The sequence below is a fragment of the Mesoplodon densirostris genome, chromosome 18, assembly GCF_025265405.1.
Source record: "Mesoplodon densirostris isolate mMesDen1 chromosome 18, mMesDen1 primary haplotype, whole genome shotgun sequence".
Taxonomy (NCBI): Eukaryota; Metazoa; Chordata; class Mammalia; order Artiodactyla; family Ziphiidae; genus Mesoplodon; species Mesoplodon densirostris.
Window position 1 is genome coordinate 37,416,363 of NC_082678.1, and position 13,829 is coordinate 37,430,191.

At 38.3% G+C, this 13,829-nt stretch overlaps 1 protein-coding gene across 15 annotated transcripts in view; it reads right to left on the bottom strand.

The window, feature by feature from the left end:
* NCOR1 (nuclear receptor corepressor 1) overlaps window positions 1-13,829 on the bottom strand; it is a 149,383-nt gene that overhangs the window by 120,212 nt on the left and 15,342 nt on the right. For all 15 annotated transcript variants that reach the window (XM_060082958.1, XM_060082960.1, XM_060082973.1 and 12 more), the window contains exon 2: window positions 6,505-6,682. In XM_060082958.1, the coding sequence (XP_059938941.1) occupies window positions 6,505-6,612 (108 nt within the window). In that variant the 5' untranslated portion in view covers window positions 6,613-6,682. The remainder of the gene's footprint in view (window positions 1-6,504; window positions 6,683-13,829) is intronic.

Here is a 13,829-nt window from a genome sequence, read left to right on the forward strand (position 1 = left end):
CTATCTTAAATTTAAAGTGGGTAAGCTGGAAGGGACACAGAAGCCATCTAGTTAAATCCACATATATTTACAAATGAAGAAACAGAAGTCCAGAAAATCAACCTGCTAGTTAAGAGTAATAGTTTTTCCATCATTCTAGGTAGGTGTTTTATGTTTGTTTTTCTACTTTTCTTTTGTTGACTTTTTGTTGAAAAGGTCAAAGTTTCTTTTGAAAAGATATTAACAATCACAAACAGATAAACACAGAATTACCAAATAACCCAGGAATTCCACTCCTAGGTATACAGACAAACTAAAAGCATATGTCCACACACAAAAATTTGTACAAATTGTCAAAGCAGCATTATTCACAATAGCCAAAAAGAAGACAGAATCCAAATGTCCACCGACTCATACATAGATAAACAGCATGATATATCTGTACAATGGAATAGTATTCGGCCATTTAAAAAAATGAAGTACTAATACATGCTACAAAATAGTTGAACCTAGAAAACATAATGCTAAGTTAAAAAAAAGAGAGATTCAGAAGCCACATATGATTCCATTTGCATGAAATGTCTACAAGATGCAAATCAAGAGACAGAAGGTAGATTAGTGGTTGTCGGGGATGGAGGGAAGACAGGAATTGTGGCTGACTATTATGTATGGGGTTCAATTTTGGGTGATGGAAAAGTTCTAGAATTAAATAATGGTAATGGTAGCCCAGCATAGTGAATATATGAAAAACCAGTATATTATATATACACTTTAAAATGGTGAATTTTATGTTATATGAATTATATATCAACAAAAGTTTAGAAAATCATAAACAGATAAAGTAGAGCTGGCCAGACTGAAACATGGAGTAGGATAGGCGGTCCAGAACCTTTCAGCAGAAGCAAATAAAAGTAAAAAGATTATCTCATACATAGTCTATGAAAATGTATCAGGTACAAAGTTGAAAATATAAACAAGAAAAAACACTGAAGACAAAGTCATTTTTTTAAAAAAGTATGTCAAAACTCAAAAAATAAAGAATTTACATCCAAAGAAATAGATAAGATGAAGTGAAAGTGAAAAAGGACACAAAAGTATTAAAAATATCCTCAAAAAGAACCAAATAGCAATTAAAGAAATTAAAAAGTTGATCACTGGGCTTCCCTGGTGGCGCAGTGGTTGAGAGTCCGCCTGCCGATGCAGGGGATACGGGTTCGTGCCCCGGTCTGGGAAGATCCCACATGCCGCGGAGAGGCTGGGCCCGTGAGCCATGGCCGCTGGGCCTGTGCGTCCGGAGCCTGTGCTCCGCAATGGGGGAGGCCACAACAGTGAGAGGCCCGCGTACAGCAAAAAAAAAAAAAAAAAAAAAAAAAAAAAAAAGTTCATCACTGAAATTAAACAATAGTAGAACAGACAGAGGTGAAGGGCAAATGCAAGCAAAGACAGGACTGAGGAATTCTCTCATAACACAGTAGAGCACAAAGATACAGAAATTACAGAAGTTAGAAATGGCAGCTACAGTAAAAGGTTCCAACATTCAATATCCACAGGTGAGAGGCAATATTCTAAGAATAATAGAATAGCATTTCTCAGAAGTTAAAAAAGACATAGACCTCAGATTTAAAAGGGCCTAAGAGAAAAGTTGAGCAGATTTTAAAAATAAATCCACACTGGACGTATCAAAATCTTAGAAAACAAAAGATGAAGAGAAAACTCTACTACTAGTCATAAGAAATAAAAAATTGGTTTCCTACAAAGTAAGAAGGATCATAATAAAAGCAGACTTCTCATCAGCAACACTGAACAGAACGAAACACAAATACATATTCCAAGTTCAGAGGAAAACAAATTTGAACCTACAAATTCAGTAACCAAATCATCGTTCAAGTTTTAGGACTACAAACTTTTCAGAATTTAGGAACTCAGAAAATCCACCAGTGACAGTGTCTCTGAAAGAATTCCTAAAGGATGCACCTAGCAAGACAAATGAAGAGTAAGGAGCAAAATAAAAGAAACAATAGTGCACTTCTGCTTCCAGCTATGAGCAAGTAACACTGTCCAAACTACATTCCCACAGTAAACAGCAAAAAAAAAACTGGACAAAGTGTAGGAATTCCTTTCAGACACTGGACAACAGGCTGCACAGGACTTGACCTTTGAGAAAAGTGACACAAATGGGGGAGTCCTAGCATAATCCAGGCTTTCTGCCTGGAGGTGATTTCCAAACTGCATCCAAACAGTGCCCCAGAATCCTATTCATTGAAGAAGCAACCATACTTGTTTGGGAAAGCCAGATAGAATTTCTGGAGACTTCCAGAGAGGAAGGAGTTACACAGAGAAATATTTCCTGAAATATGAATTTGTGTTCCCTTAAGTGTTTGGCTGAATTCCAATCTGAAATGCATAGGGAGAGCATAGCCCAGTCTTTAAAGGCTGAACTAAGAACAACTTCTGAAGGAAGAACTGTTAGAAGGAATGATAAAACAAACAATTCCCAGAGCTCACACAGGGCCAGACTTCATTCAAATTTCCTCCAGCCAGAGATAAGAAATCTCACTGGATACACGAGATATTCGGTAGATAGCCCAGAAGAGGCAAGTTCAGAATTGGAGGATAAATTAGACCTACAATAAAGACTATTCTAAACTTGCCTTAAGAGTGTTTAAAAATAAAGCTCAAAAGTAACTTCACTGCCTACCAAAAGGAATCCAACCTTCTTTAAAGGAATACAGCAAAATCCAGCAATGTTCATATTCTAATCAAAAATTAAAAATCCAATGCCCGCAATGATAATTTCACAGGATGAAATTAACAGTAGGTTGGAAACTGCAGAAGAAAAGATCACTGAACATGAAACCATAGCAAAATGAAGCAAATGGGTTAAAAAACGGGGGGGGGGTGGGCAGGGGGAAGACCAGAGGTCCAATAACCTGTAGGATAAAATAATATAGGAGTAACTGGTGTCTCAGAAGGAAACCAGGAGTATACCTGAAGAAATAATGGCTGAATATTGCCCAAATTTTATGAAAATGATGAATACACAGAGGCAGGAAGCTCAGTGAATACTAAAGACAGTAACATATACATTCAAAAAGCACAACAAAGGCGCATCATAATCAATTGCTGAAAACCAGTGATAAAGAGAGAAATCTTAAAAGTAACCAGAGGGGGAAAAAGATATATTTAAATAAACAAAGATAAGAATAAGCAAAGACTTCTGGTCAGAAGCCAAACGGGTCAGAGTACAACAAATTACATCTCTTAAAACGCTGAAAGAAAATAACTGTCAACCTAGAATTCTATATCCAGTGAAAGCATTCTTCAAAACTCAAGTTGAAGTAAACTTTTTCAGGTAAATAAAAGCTGAGCAAGTTCACTGCCAAAAGACCTGCACTAAAAGAAATGATGCTCTTCAGGCAGGAAGAAAATGTAGCAAAAGGAAACCTGAATATATACAAAGAAGTGAAAGGAGTCAGAAATCACATATATGTAGGCAATTATATAATAGAAGGGAGAAAATAATATGGACAGAAATCAGTAAAATACAAAAAAAAGTTAAAAAATGGATGAAACTAAAGCTAGTTCTTCAAGGAAAAGAACCTATTAAACTGATAAACCTCTAACTAGACTAATAAAGAAAAAAAGGAAAAAAACACTTATTAACACAAGGAATGACATCACAACAGATCTAAAAGACACTGAAACAATAAGGAAATAGTATGACAAATCACGGCAATAAATTTAGTATCTTGAACAACAAAATACCCAAACTGACTCAAGAAAAAGTAAAGAATCTGAATTATAACTGTTAAAGAAATTGAGTTAATAATTTATCAGTTAAATTCTTCCCACAAAGAAAATTCTAGGTCCAAATGGCTTAGATTCTATCAAATATCTAAGGAAGAAAACAATACCAATCCTACAATGACTCTTTAAGAAAATACAGGGGGAGGAAACACTTCCCAAGCTAATAACCTTCCTAATGGTGAAAGGCTGAATGCTTTCCTCTTAAGATCAGAAACCAGGCAAGGATGTGCACTCTCACCCCTTCTATTCAACACTGTACTAGGTATTCTAGCCAGTGCAATAAGGAAGAAAGGGAACAGACTTCTAGTTTGGAAAGAGAGAAGCAAAGCTGTCTTTATGCTCAGATTACAGGATCACATACATAGAAAATCCTATGAAATCCATAAAAAAGCAAGTAGAAGTAGCAAGTAAGTTTGCAGGATAGAAGATAAATATACATAGCAGCAATGAACAACTGAAAACTGAAATTCAAAAATAAGTACCAGTAACAATCACATTAAAAATATTACATATTTAAGAATAAATGTGACAACAGATGTACATGACCTGTACACTGAAAACTACCAAACATTACTAAGAAAAATTAAGGCAGACCAGCATAAATGGAGAGATATACCATGTTCATGGACCGGAACATTCAAAGTTGTCAATTCTCTCCCAAATTAATCTCTAGATTCAATACAGTCTCAATCAAAATCCCAGCAAGCTTTTTTGTAGACATTGACAAGTTGATTCTAAAATGCGAAGGCTCTAGAATATCCAAAACAACAATTCAGGAAAGAATCACACTACTTAATTTCAGGGTATTATAAAGCTGTAATAATCAAGACAGTGTGCAGTGCTTTATTAAAAGATTAAATGTTTGTTTACAGAGAAAAATCATAGATGTGAGATAAAGACAAAACATGTCAGTGTAGAGAGAACAGAAATATACTCACATATATATGATCAACTGATTTTCAATGAAAATGCCAAAGCAATTCAGTGGGGAAAGGATAGTCTTTTCAACAAATGATTTCTAGAACAACTGAATACCCACATGCAAAACAATGGCTTCAACCCTTACTTCACACCATAAACAAAATGTAATTCAAAATAGATCAGACTTAAACGTAACAACCTAAAGTTTTAAAGCCTCTAAGAAGAAAACATAGAAGAAAATCTTAGTGACCTTGAGTTTGGCAAAAAACTTCTCAAATATGACACAAAAAGCAAGAAACATTAAAGACAAAACTTAATAAAATGGACTTGATAAGATTAAAAACATATCTCCCAAGGATACCGTTAAGAAAAGAAGGCAAAGCTTCTTTATGTAATCTAGTAGATAGAGCTAATACATAGATACGTATTTCCTAAACAATTTTATTTGTAATAACCAAAATCTGGAATAAGTGACTGGATAAACAAATTATGGTATATCCATACCCAGCAATAAAAAGAAATTAATTACCAAGATGCACCAGAACATGGATAAACCTCAAAAGTATTATGGGACAGAAAAGAAGCCATTGACAAAAGAGTTCATGTGAAACTCAAGACAAAGGTAATCTGTTATGACAGAAAGCAGACCACAGTTTCCTGGGAGTTGAGGTTTGTGGGAAGTTGGGGAGGAGGCCTGACCTGGACGGGGCACAAGGGAACTTTCCAGGGCGATAGAAATTTTTTCTTTCTTCATTTTGGTGGTGGTTTTACGGTTGTATGAATCTCGTCAAAATGTACACATATAATAAAATTTTATTATATATAAACTAAATCCCAAAGTCGATTAAAAAAAAAAAGAAAGCAGCAGCAACAATAATCTAGGAAATTAGTAATCAGATGAATAGCACTGGGGCAGGAAGGACACACAACCAAAACTCAGCACCTAACCATGTAAGAATCCTCAGTCTAGCAGTAGAAAGTGACTTCTTCAACCAAAAACGGACATCTACAAAAAAAAATGCGACTAATATTATACTTAATAGTGAAAGACTGAATGTCTCCCTAAACGGAAACAAGGTAAGGATGTCCCTTCTCACTTTGTAATCATGACCATGCTTTAAAGGAGTCCTCGGTAGTACCCAGTAGTACTCAACTATATTTGCTGGTAAGTGTGCTTTCTTGTTCTCCGAAATGACCATTTCATCCCTCCCTTCTCTTTTCTTCAAAGCTCTTACACCCCCGTCCCTGGCGCACTCTAAGCTGATAATTTCACTTATTTTATTTTTCACAAGGTAAAACAATCATGCAAACTCATCTTCCTACCATCAAATCTCTCAAGAAGGCAGAGGTTCTTTAATGTATCACAAATAATACCAGTAGCTACATAGAGTAAACACACATATAGAAAACCTTAGCACAGGACCTGGCTCTCACTCAAGAGAGGCCAAGTCATCCGGCCAGCTTAATACTCAACCAGAACTCGGCACATAAACAGAGGTCTTAACTTAGAAACTCTAGGCAATTGATTCTTCTCTATCCATCAACAGCTCCTACAATCAGAAGCAGAGACATGTTCACCTCCTGAAATCTGGCATAAAGTCACAATAAGAAGATAAATATAATTAATCCCTAACCTTTGGTCCCCCACCTTTGAGAATGGTTCTTGCCATTAAAAAACATATATAACAATTATATATATATAATTGTATTTGGTTTCTGACCAACAAATGTATTAAATGGGAAAAGTAAAGAAAAACACAAAATACATATGCAACTTGCATAATAGCTGTTCCTTACCTGCTGGTGACGGGTGCTGGGAAAGGTGTACTGAACAGAGTGGGGAGGATAACGACTTTGCTCTGTGCTGAATGCTCCTTGGTTGGGAGGATAACCTGAATTTGACATTATCAGTAAAGAAGTCCTCACCAGGTTGTGAGATCAAGTGCAACAAACAATCATGCTTCTAGGAAATCACCTAAACAGGATGGGGAAAGAAAAGAATTGATAAGTACTAAAGCACCAGGTGTGCTTCTAATAACACAACTACAGCTACATAAACAAAACCACTATTATCAGTAAGAGCTTTCTCTCATGTTACTTACTTAATATAATAGAAGTTACTGGGGCTTTAAAAACATCAATGGGTCTTTTCCTCTATACTTAAAAAAGTTTCTTTAACATATCACAAATAATACCAGTAGCTACATAAAGTGAATACACATAAAATCTTAGCTCAGGAGCCAGCACATAGCAACTGCTCAGTAAACATCCTTCTTTCAGTAAATATCTGAAACACAAATATTACATATTACAAAAACAAAAATCTATGGCTGTAAATTTGGGGGTTGTGAAAAAGTCAATTGTTAAAAGGATTCAAGAGTATTTATAAGGTAAGCATTTGTGCAGAGGAAATATTCTTTATTAAATAATTCTGCCCCAAAATGACAGCCTAAGAAGGCATTAGGGATAGAAAAGCTTTCAAGGAAGAACAAAGTGAGCCTATCACTTCAAGAAAAACAACTGCCAAATTTTTTTTGAAAATGAGGATTTTGGAAAAAATTCCACCTGCCACCATGAGCCTGACGGCTTCCCCACATTTAAAGACTTTTCTGGCAAGACTGGTGGTGGTATTAACAAGTGTGAGTTTTTGATATTACATAATGAAATCTGAAGATCTGCATAACTCAATGAATCAATATTTTCCAAATGACCAATACAGAATTACAAAATAAGGCGTGAATGAAATATTTATTTAAAGTACAAAACATTTTACCACAGTTAAATAAATAGGCGCAAGACAAACCAATAAGTGTTTAATGTGACAGAATATGAAAGGTTTACTAATATGGTTTCAGATCCTACACAGTAACTAACCTTTAAAAATTTACCATTTGTCTGGTTTGGGTGTGATATCAAAGAATATCCAAAATTATGTTAAAAGGCTATTAAAATACCCCCTCCCTTTTCTAAATACATGTCTACCTGAGGTTAGCTTTTCTTCATAAATTTCCAACAAAACATACTGGGGCTTCCCCTGGTGGCACGGTGGTTAAGAATCTGCCTGCCAATGCAGGGGACACCAGTTCGAACCCTGGCCCTGGAAGATCCCACATGCCGCAGAGCAACTAAGCCCATGAGCCACAACTACTGAGCCTGCGCTCTAGAGCCTGAGAGCCACAACTACTCAGCCGCGAGCCACAACTACTGAGCTTGCGCATGTAAAGTCCATGCTCCTCAACAATAGAAGCCACCGCAATGAGAAGCCCACGAACCGCACCGAAGAGTGGCCCCCGCTCGCCCCAACTAGAGAAAGCCGCGCAAAGCAACGAAGAACCAAAGCAGCCAAAAATAAATAAATAAAGTAAATGTAGGGCTTCCCTGGTGGCGCAGTGGTTGAGAGTCCGCCTGCCGGTGCAGCGGACAAGGGTTCGTGGCCCGGTCCGGGAGGATCCCGCGTGCCGCGGAGCGGCTGGGCCCATGAGCCATGGCCACTGGGCCTGCGCGTCTGGAGCCTGTGCTCCGCAACGGGAGAGGCCACAGCAGTGAGAGGCCCGCGTACCGAAAAAAAAAAAAAAAAAAAAGTAAATGTATATATATATAAAAAAAAACATTGCAAGATTGAATGCAGAAGCAGAAATGAGAAACAAGCTACCTTCTTTTCAGATACAGAAGAGGTCTGCAAAAATGTAAAACAATGCCACTCTTCTCATCAAATTTTTTGTTATATTTTGGAAAATACTTATTAAAATGTTATTTATGTTAAGATTTGGGTTTATATTATTTTTAAATAAATATTTTTTAAATTTCCCCATTTTAATATCTAATATGGTAAATATCAACATATATAACCCACATAAGCAAAAGCTCTTTGGAGTCCCAAATAATTTTTAAGAGTATAAAAGGAGTCTTGAGGCCAAAAAGTTTGATGACCACTGGCCTAGAGAATCAGGTCATCTTTAGATTGACTAGCATTAGTGCCCTACAGAGGGAGGTCACACCAGGTCCCTGCACTCCTTCTACCCTGCACTCCTAGAAACTCTGGCCCTGTTAAGGTGTGGCTTTGACATGATGTTACGTCAAGTGAACTACTCTACTGGACCTGGGTTGTACCAATCATATCCCCCTCCAGGAATCTGAATTGAGAACGTTAGCTATTGCGAAGTAGGAGTCAAGGTGAGCCAGGGCATGTGCCAGAGAAGTTACAGCGGGGCAGAGGATGCCAGTCCAGACACAGACCAGAACAGGAGCAGAGAGAAGTGGAGCCCAGAGACCTCGAAGGCCCCCCCGGGACACACTGGGAACTGCCTAGGCTCACACTCCTTGAATCAGCCCCCACGAGAAGGCGCTGTATTTCTTTCTTTCTCCTTGGATACCTGTTAAACTGCCTACATAGTCTCACAGTAAGTCCTCTTTGCTTAATGCAGGTGGAGTAGGTTTTTACATCTTAGAATCATGAGATCTCAAGTTAAGTCCCAAAATAACTATACAAACCTTGAACAATCCAAATGTCACGTCCATCAACGGAGGAACAGATAGATAAAATCAGGTATACTCATACAAGGGAATATTATTCTGCCACAAAAAAGAACAAAGCACCGATATACGCTACAGCTTAGACAAACTCTCAAACATATGCTAAGTAAAAGAAGCCGATCATAGTGACTGATGATTCCTTTCATATGAAAGTCCAGAACAGCCAAATCCATAGTGACAGAAAGTAGATTAGTGGGTGCTTAGGGATGGTGGGGTGGGGTGGAGGAATAGTAGGTGATGGCTTAAGTGTATGGGGTTTCTTTTGTTGTTCACTGTCGTAAAATATACATAACATAAAATTCACCATTTTAGCCATTTTTAAGTGTACATTTCTGTAGCATTATGTACATTTACATTGTTGTGCAACTATCACGCCATCCATCTTCAGAGCATTTTCATCTTCCCCAAAAGAACCTCTACACCCAGTAAACACTAACTCTCCATCCCCTCCCCCAGCCTCTGGAACCACCATTCTACTTTCTGTCTCTATGGACTTGACTGCTCTAAGGACCTCATATAGTTGGAATCATATGAGTCACCAGTCCTTTTGTGACTGGTTTATTTCACTTAGCAGAAGTCTTCAAGGTTTATCCATGTGTTAGCATGTATCAAAATTCCCTTCCTTTTTAAGGCTGAATAATATTCCATTGTATTGGGGTTTCTTTTTGAGGTGATGAAAATGTTCTAAAATTGACTGTAGTGGTATCTGCACATATCTCTAATATATTAAAAACCACTGAATTGTACAATGTAAATGGATGAATTTTAAGGTACATAAATTATATCTCAATAAAGCTTTTTAAAAAATTACCTAGCCAAAATCAAACAAGCAAAAAAAGTATACAATGCAACCACAAGATTTAAAAACAACTGTGCTGCAGTCCAAGTTGACATATTCCATAGTTCATGAATTCTAATACCCAAGTGTTCATATCTTAAAAACTCTGAAGTCAATATCCATCCCACAATCACTAGCATTTTATGGTTTCATGAGTAGTACCTTTCCTTTAATCTTAGAGGTAAACAACAGTATCTTATAAGCAGATATCTTTTTGCTGAAATACAGTATTAGAGAGTTACTGCATCCAGTCTTAGGTTTCTGTCCTAAATCTCTCTCCAGAAAGCTTTTTGTCCCTTTAATTTGTTCCTTGATGCTTAGGATAAGGCAAGAAAATTAAGGACACTGATATTCCCATAGTGATTTCCAATCTGAGGTCCTTCAAAAGACCAGGTAACGTTTGCAGGACTTTCAAGAAACCTAACAGAAACACATAGACAAACGAGGGACAGAGGACACCCTCCTAAGCACAACCCCCAAAAGCACAAACAACAAGGTTGTTATCTTTGACAGAGAAAAAATTTTTCTGTAGACCAAAAACACCCTAAAATGGCAAACCGCAAACCAGAAAAAGCACAACAGCAAAATTCTGATATACATATGTATCTTACAAATCAATAAGAAAAAATGATCACAACAGAAATATAAGACATGACAGAAATATGGGATTAACAAAAGAAATAAAATTAATGAAGTCAACTTCAATAATGACAGAAAAGTAAAACAAAGAAACGGGCAAAATATTAAAAAATAATGCTTAGTGTCTGGTGAAGGTTTAGAGAAAAAGGTACTGTTTCACACATTACTGGTGTGTATGTAAAATGGGTACAAATTGCTTTCTAAAGAAGAATGGCAATTTATACAGCATCAGCCTTGAAAATATGCATATCCTCTACCACAGCAATTCCACTTCTAGGAATTCATTTGGTTATTCAATACAGATATATCCAAAGATGAATGCCTGAGGATGTTTCTCAAGGAACTGTCCTAAACATCCAATACACGAGCTTAGAAAATTTTTTTAAGAAATTCAGCTAATGAAAAATTTTACTTAGAACATGCCACAAAAAAAGTTCTTATAAATGAGAACATTTTGTTTTATATAAGTATGATTTGTATATACCGCTACTACTCGATTTTTCATGTGTCTATCACATCTTCACAATACTTCAAGGCCAAAGGCAGAAATATCATGTACATATTCAGTTAACATCTACTGAACAGTATATACTGTGTGTCAACAGCTCTAAATGCTGGCATAGAATAAGACCACGATTGGCATCTTATCTTGAGGTGACATAGACAATAAGTGACCACAAAATACTATGATAGGGCTTCCCTGGTGGCGCAGTGGTTGAGAGTCCGCCTGCCGATGCAGGGGACATGGGTTCGTGCCCCGGTCTGGGAAGATCCCACATGCCGTGGAGCGGCTGGGCCCGTGAGCCATGGCCGCTGAGCCTGCACGTCCGGAGCCTGTGCTCCGCAACGGGAGAGGCCACAACAGTGAGAGGCCTGGGTACCGCAAAACAAACAAACAAACAAAAATACTATGATAGGGCCTCCCTGGTGGCGCGGTGGTTGAGAGTCCACCTGCCGATGCAGGGGATACGGGTTCGTGCCCCGGTCTGGGAGGATCCCATATGCCGCGGAGCGGCTGGGCCCGTGAGCCATGGCCGCTGGGCCTGCGCGTCCGGAGCCTGTGCTCCGCGACGGGAGAGGCCGCAGCAGTGAGAGGCCCGCATACCGCAAAAAGAAAAAGAAAAAAAAAAAAAAAAAAAATACTATGATAAAGTGCTATAAATAAAACAGGATGGGAGAAGGGAAAGGGAGACATGTCTGGCAGGTAGAAAGCCAATCTCAGCTAGGATGACCGTATGCCCCAATTTCCTGAAACAGACCCAATTTACAACTACTATCCCAGTGCAGTTATTAACTATGCTCCATTTCCTTCTCAAAACGGTCCCAGTTTGGGTAATAAATTATATTCTAAGATGACTTTTGAGCCAAAGCCTTGAAAGGACAAGAGCATTCCATGCAGAGAAACTAGAGAAGCCCTAAGGCAAAGCAAGGATGCTGAGGGGGAGTGAGGGAGAGGGTGACTGAGGCCAGGCCTGAGACTGGGTGGGGGAGACTGCATGGGGTTCTGCTGGTGTGTGACCTTATGTTCCAAATATTTTCTTTCAGCATTCATAACTTGTTTTGTCTTTCTGAAGACCTTCTCCACCCCCAAATTTTCAAATATTCTTCTACTTTCCTTCTTACACTTCTTGAAGTTTTTTAATACATTTAGCTCCTTAATCATCTAAATTTTTTTTCTGAAGAATGGTAAGGTAGGGGTCTAGGTGTATTTTCTTTACTACTTGATAGTTAATTATCCAAACAAAACCCTTACTAAACATGTCTGCCTTTCCACACCAATCTGAAATGCAAATCATTCTTATTACAACCCAGCAATTTCAGGATATACCCTAGAGAAACTCGCATGTACATACAAAAGGATGTTTACTGCAGCAGTGCAATAGGCAAATTTGAAGACAGCTTAAATTCCATATTCATATGATAAAATACTATACAGCAGTTACAATGAATAAACTACAGCTATGTTTCAATACACGTAAACCTCAAAAAAAGTAAAGCTTAGTGAAAACAACTTGTAGAATGATACGTATGTTGGAAATACAGAATACAATACTATATATTATTGACACACGGCTTAAGTTTTCTTTTTTCTTTTTCATCATCTTCAGGGATTTGGGAAGACCAAAATTCAGTGCGCCAACTTAATCCAAATTCCTACCCAGCTAGGCATAGAAAATAAAATTTTCTAGAGAACTGCCATTCAATTTAACCTTAAGAGATAGCAACTTTTAAAATGTTACCATCCTTACTACTACTCACTGCACTGTTCCTGCTGTCCCAGCAGCAGCCAGGGAAGGGGTGAGAAGAGGGCCAGAGCCTCCCACACTGCTTCCTGCCTACTCCCCACCAAGGCCCAACTAACAGCGCTTTCACAGACCAGGAATCTGAAGCACAGAGAAATTCAATCATTTCTCTATGTCACAAAGTTGTCAGCGGCAAAAATGGGAGAAGCCAGTGTTTTCTGTGATGCTGTGCAGTTTTCTCAGCAGGTAGTGAGCTACTCTGAAGGGCTGAGATGTGCGGTGAGACCACCAACAAAACCACCAAGGGGCTTCCCTGGTGGCGCAGTGGTTAAGAATCCGCCTGCCAAGGCAGGGGACATGGGTTCGAGCCCTGGTCCGGGAAGATCCCACATGTTGTGGAGCAACTAAGCCCGTGCACCACAACTACTGAGCCTGCGCTCTAGAGCCCACGAGCCACAACTACTGAGCCCACATGCCACAACTACTGAAGCCCGCAGGCCTAGACCCGTGCTCCGCAACGAGAAGCCACCGCTCGCCACAACTAGAGAAAGCCTGCACAAAGCAACAGAGACCCAACACGGCCAAAAATAAATAAATAAAATAAATTTTAAAAATAAATAAATGAATAAAAATAAACCATTCCTTCCTACTAATTAAAACAAAACAAACAAACAAACAAAAAAACCACCTGGGCAGCACTCCCTTCCTACACACCTGCACTTGCTAGTGGAAGGGGAAAAGTCAACATGGGGGGGGGGCTTTGTTTGTTTTTGTTTCTGGAAATAGATATATGTAAGGTTTAAGAGTTTCTCAAAGTACCACAAAATACAGAGGGAAAAATCTGCTTCTCACCCTGTCCCCAGCTTCTA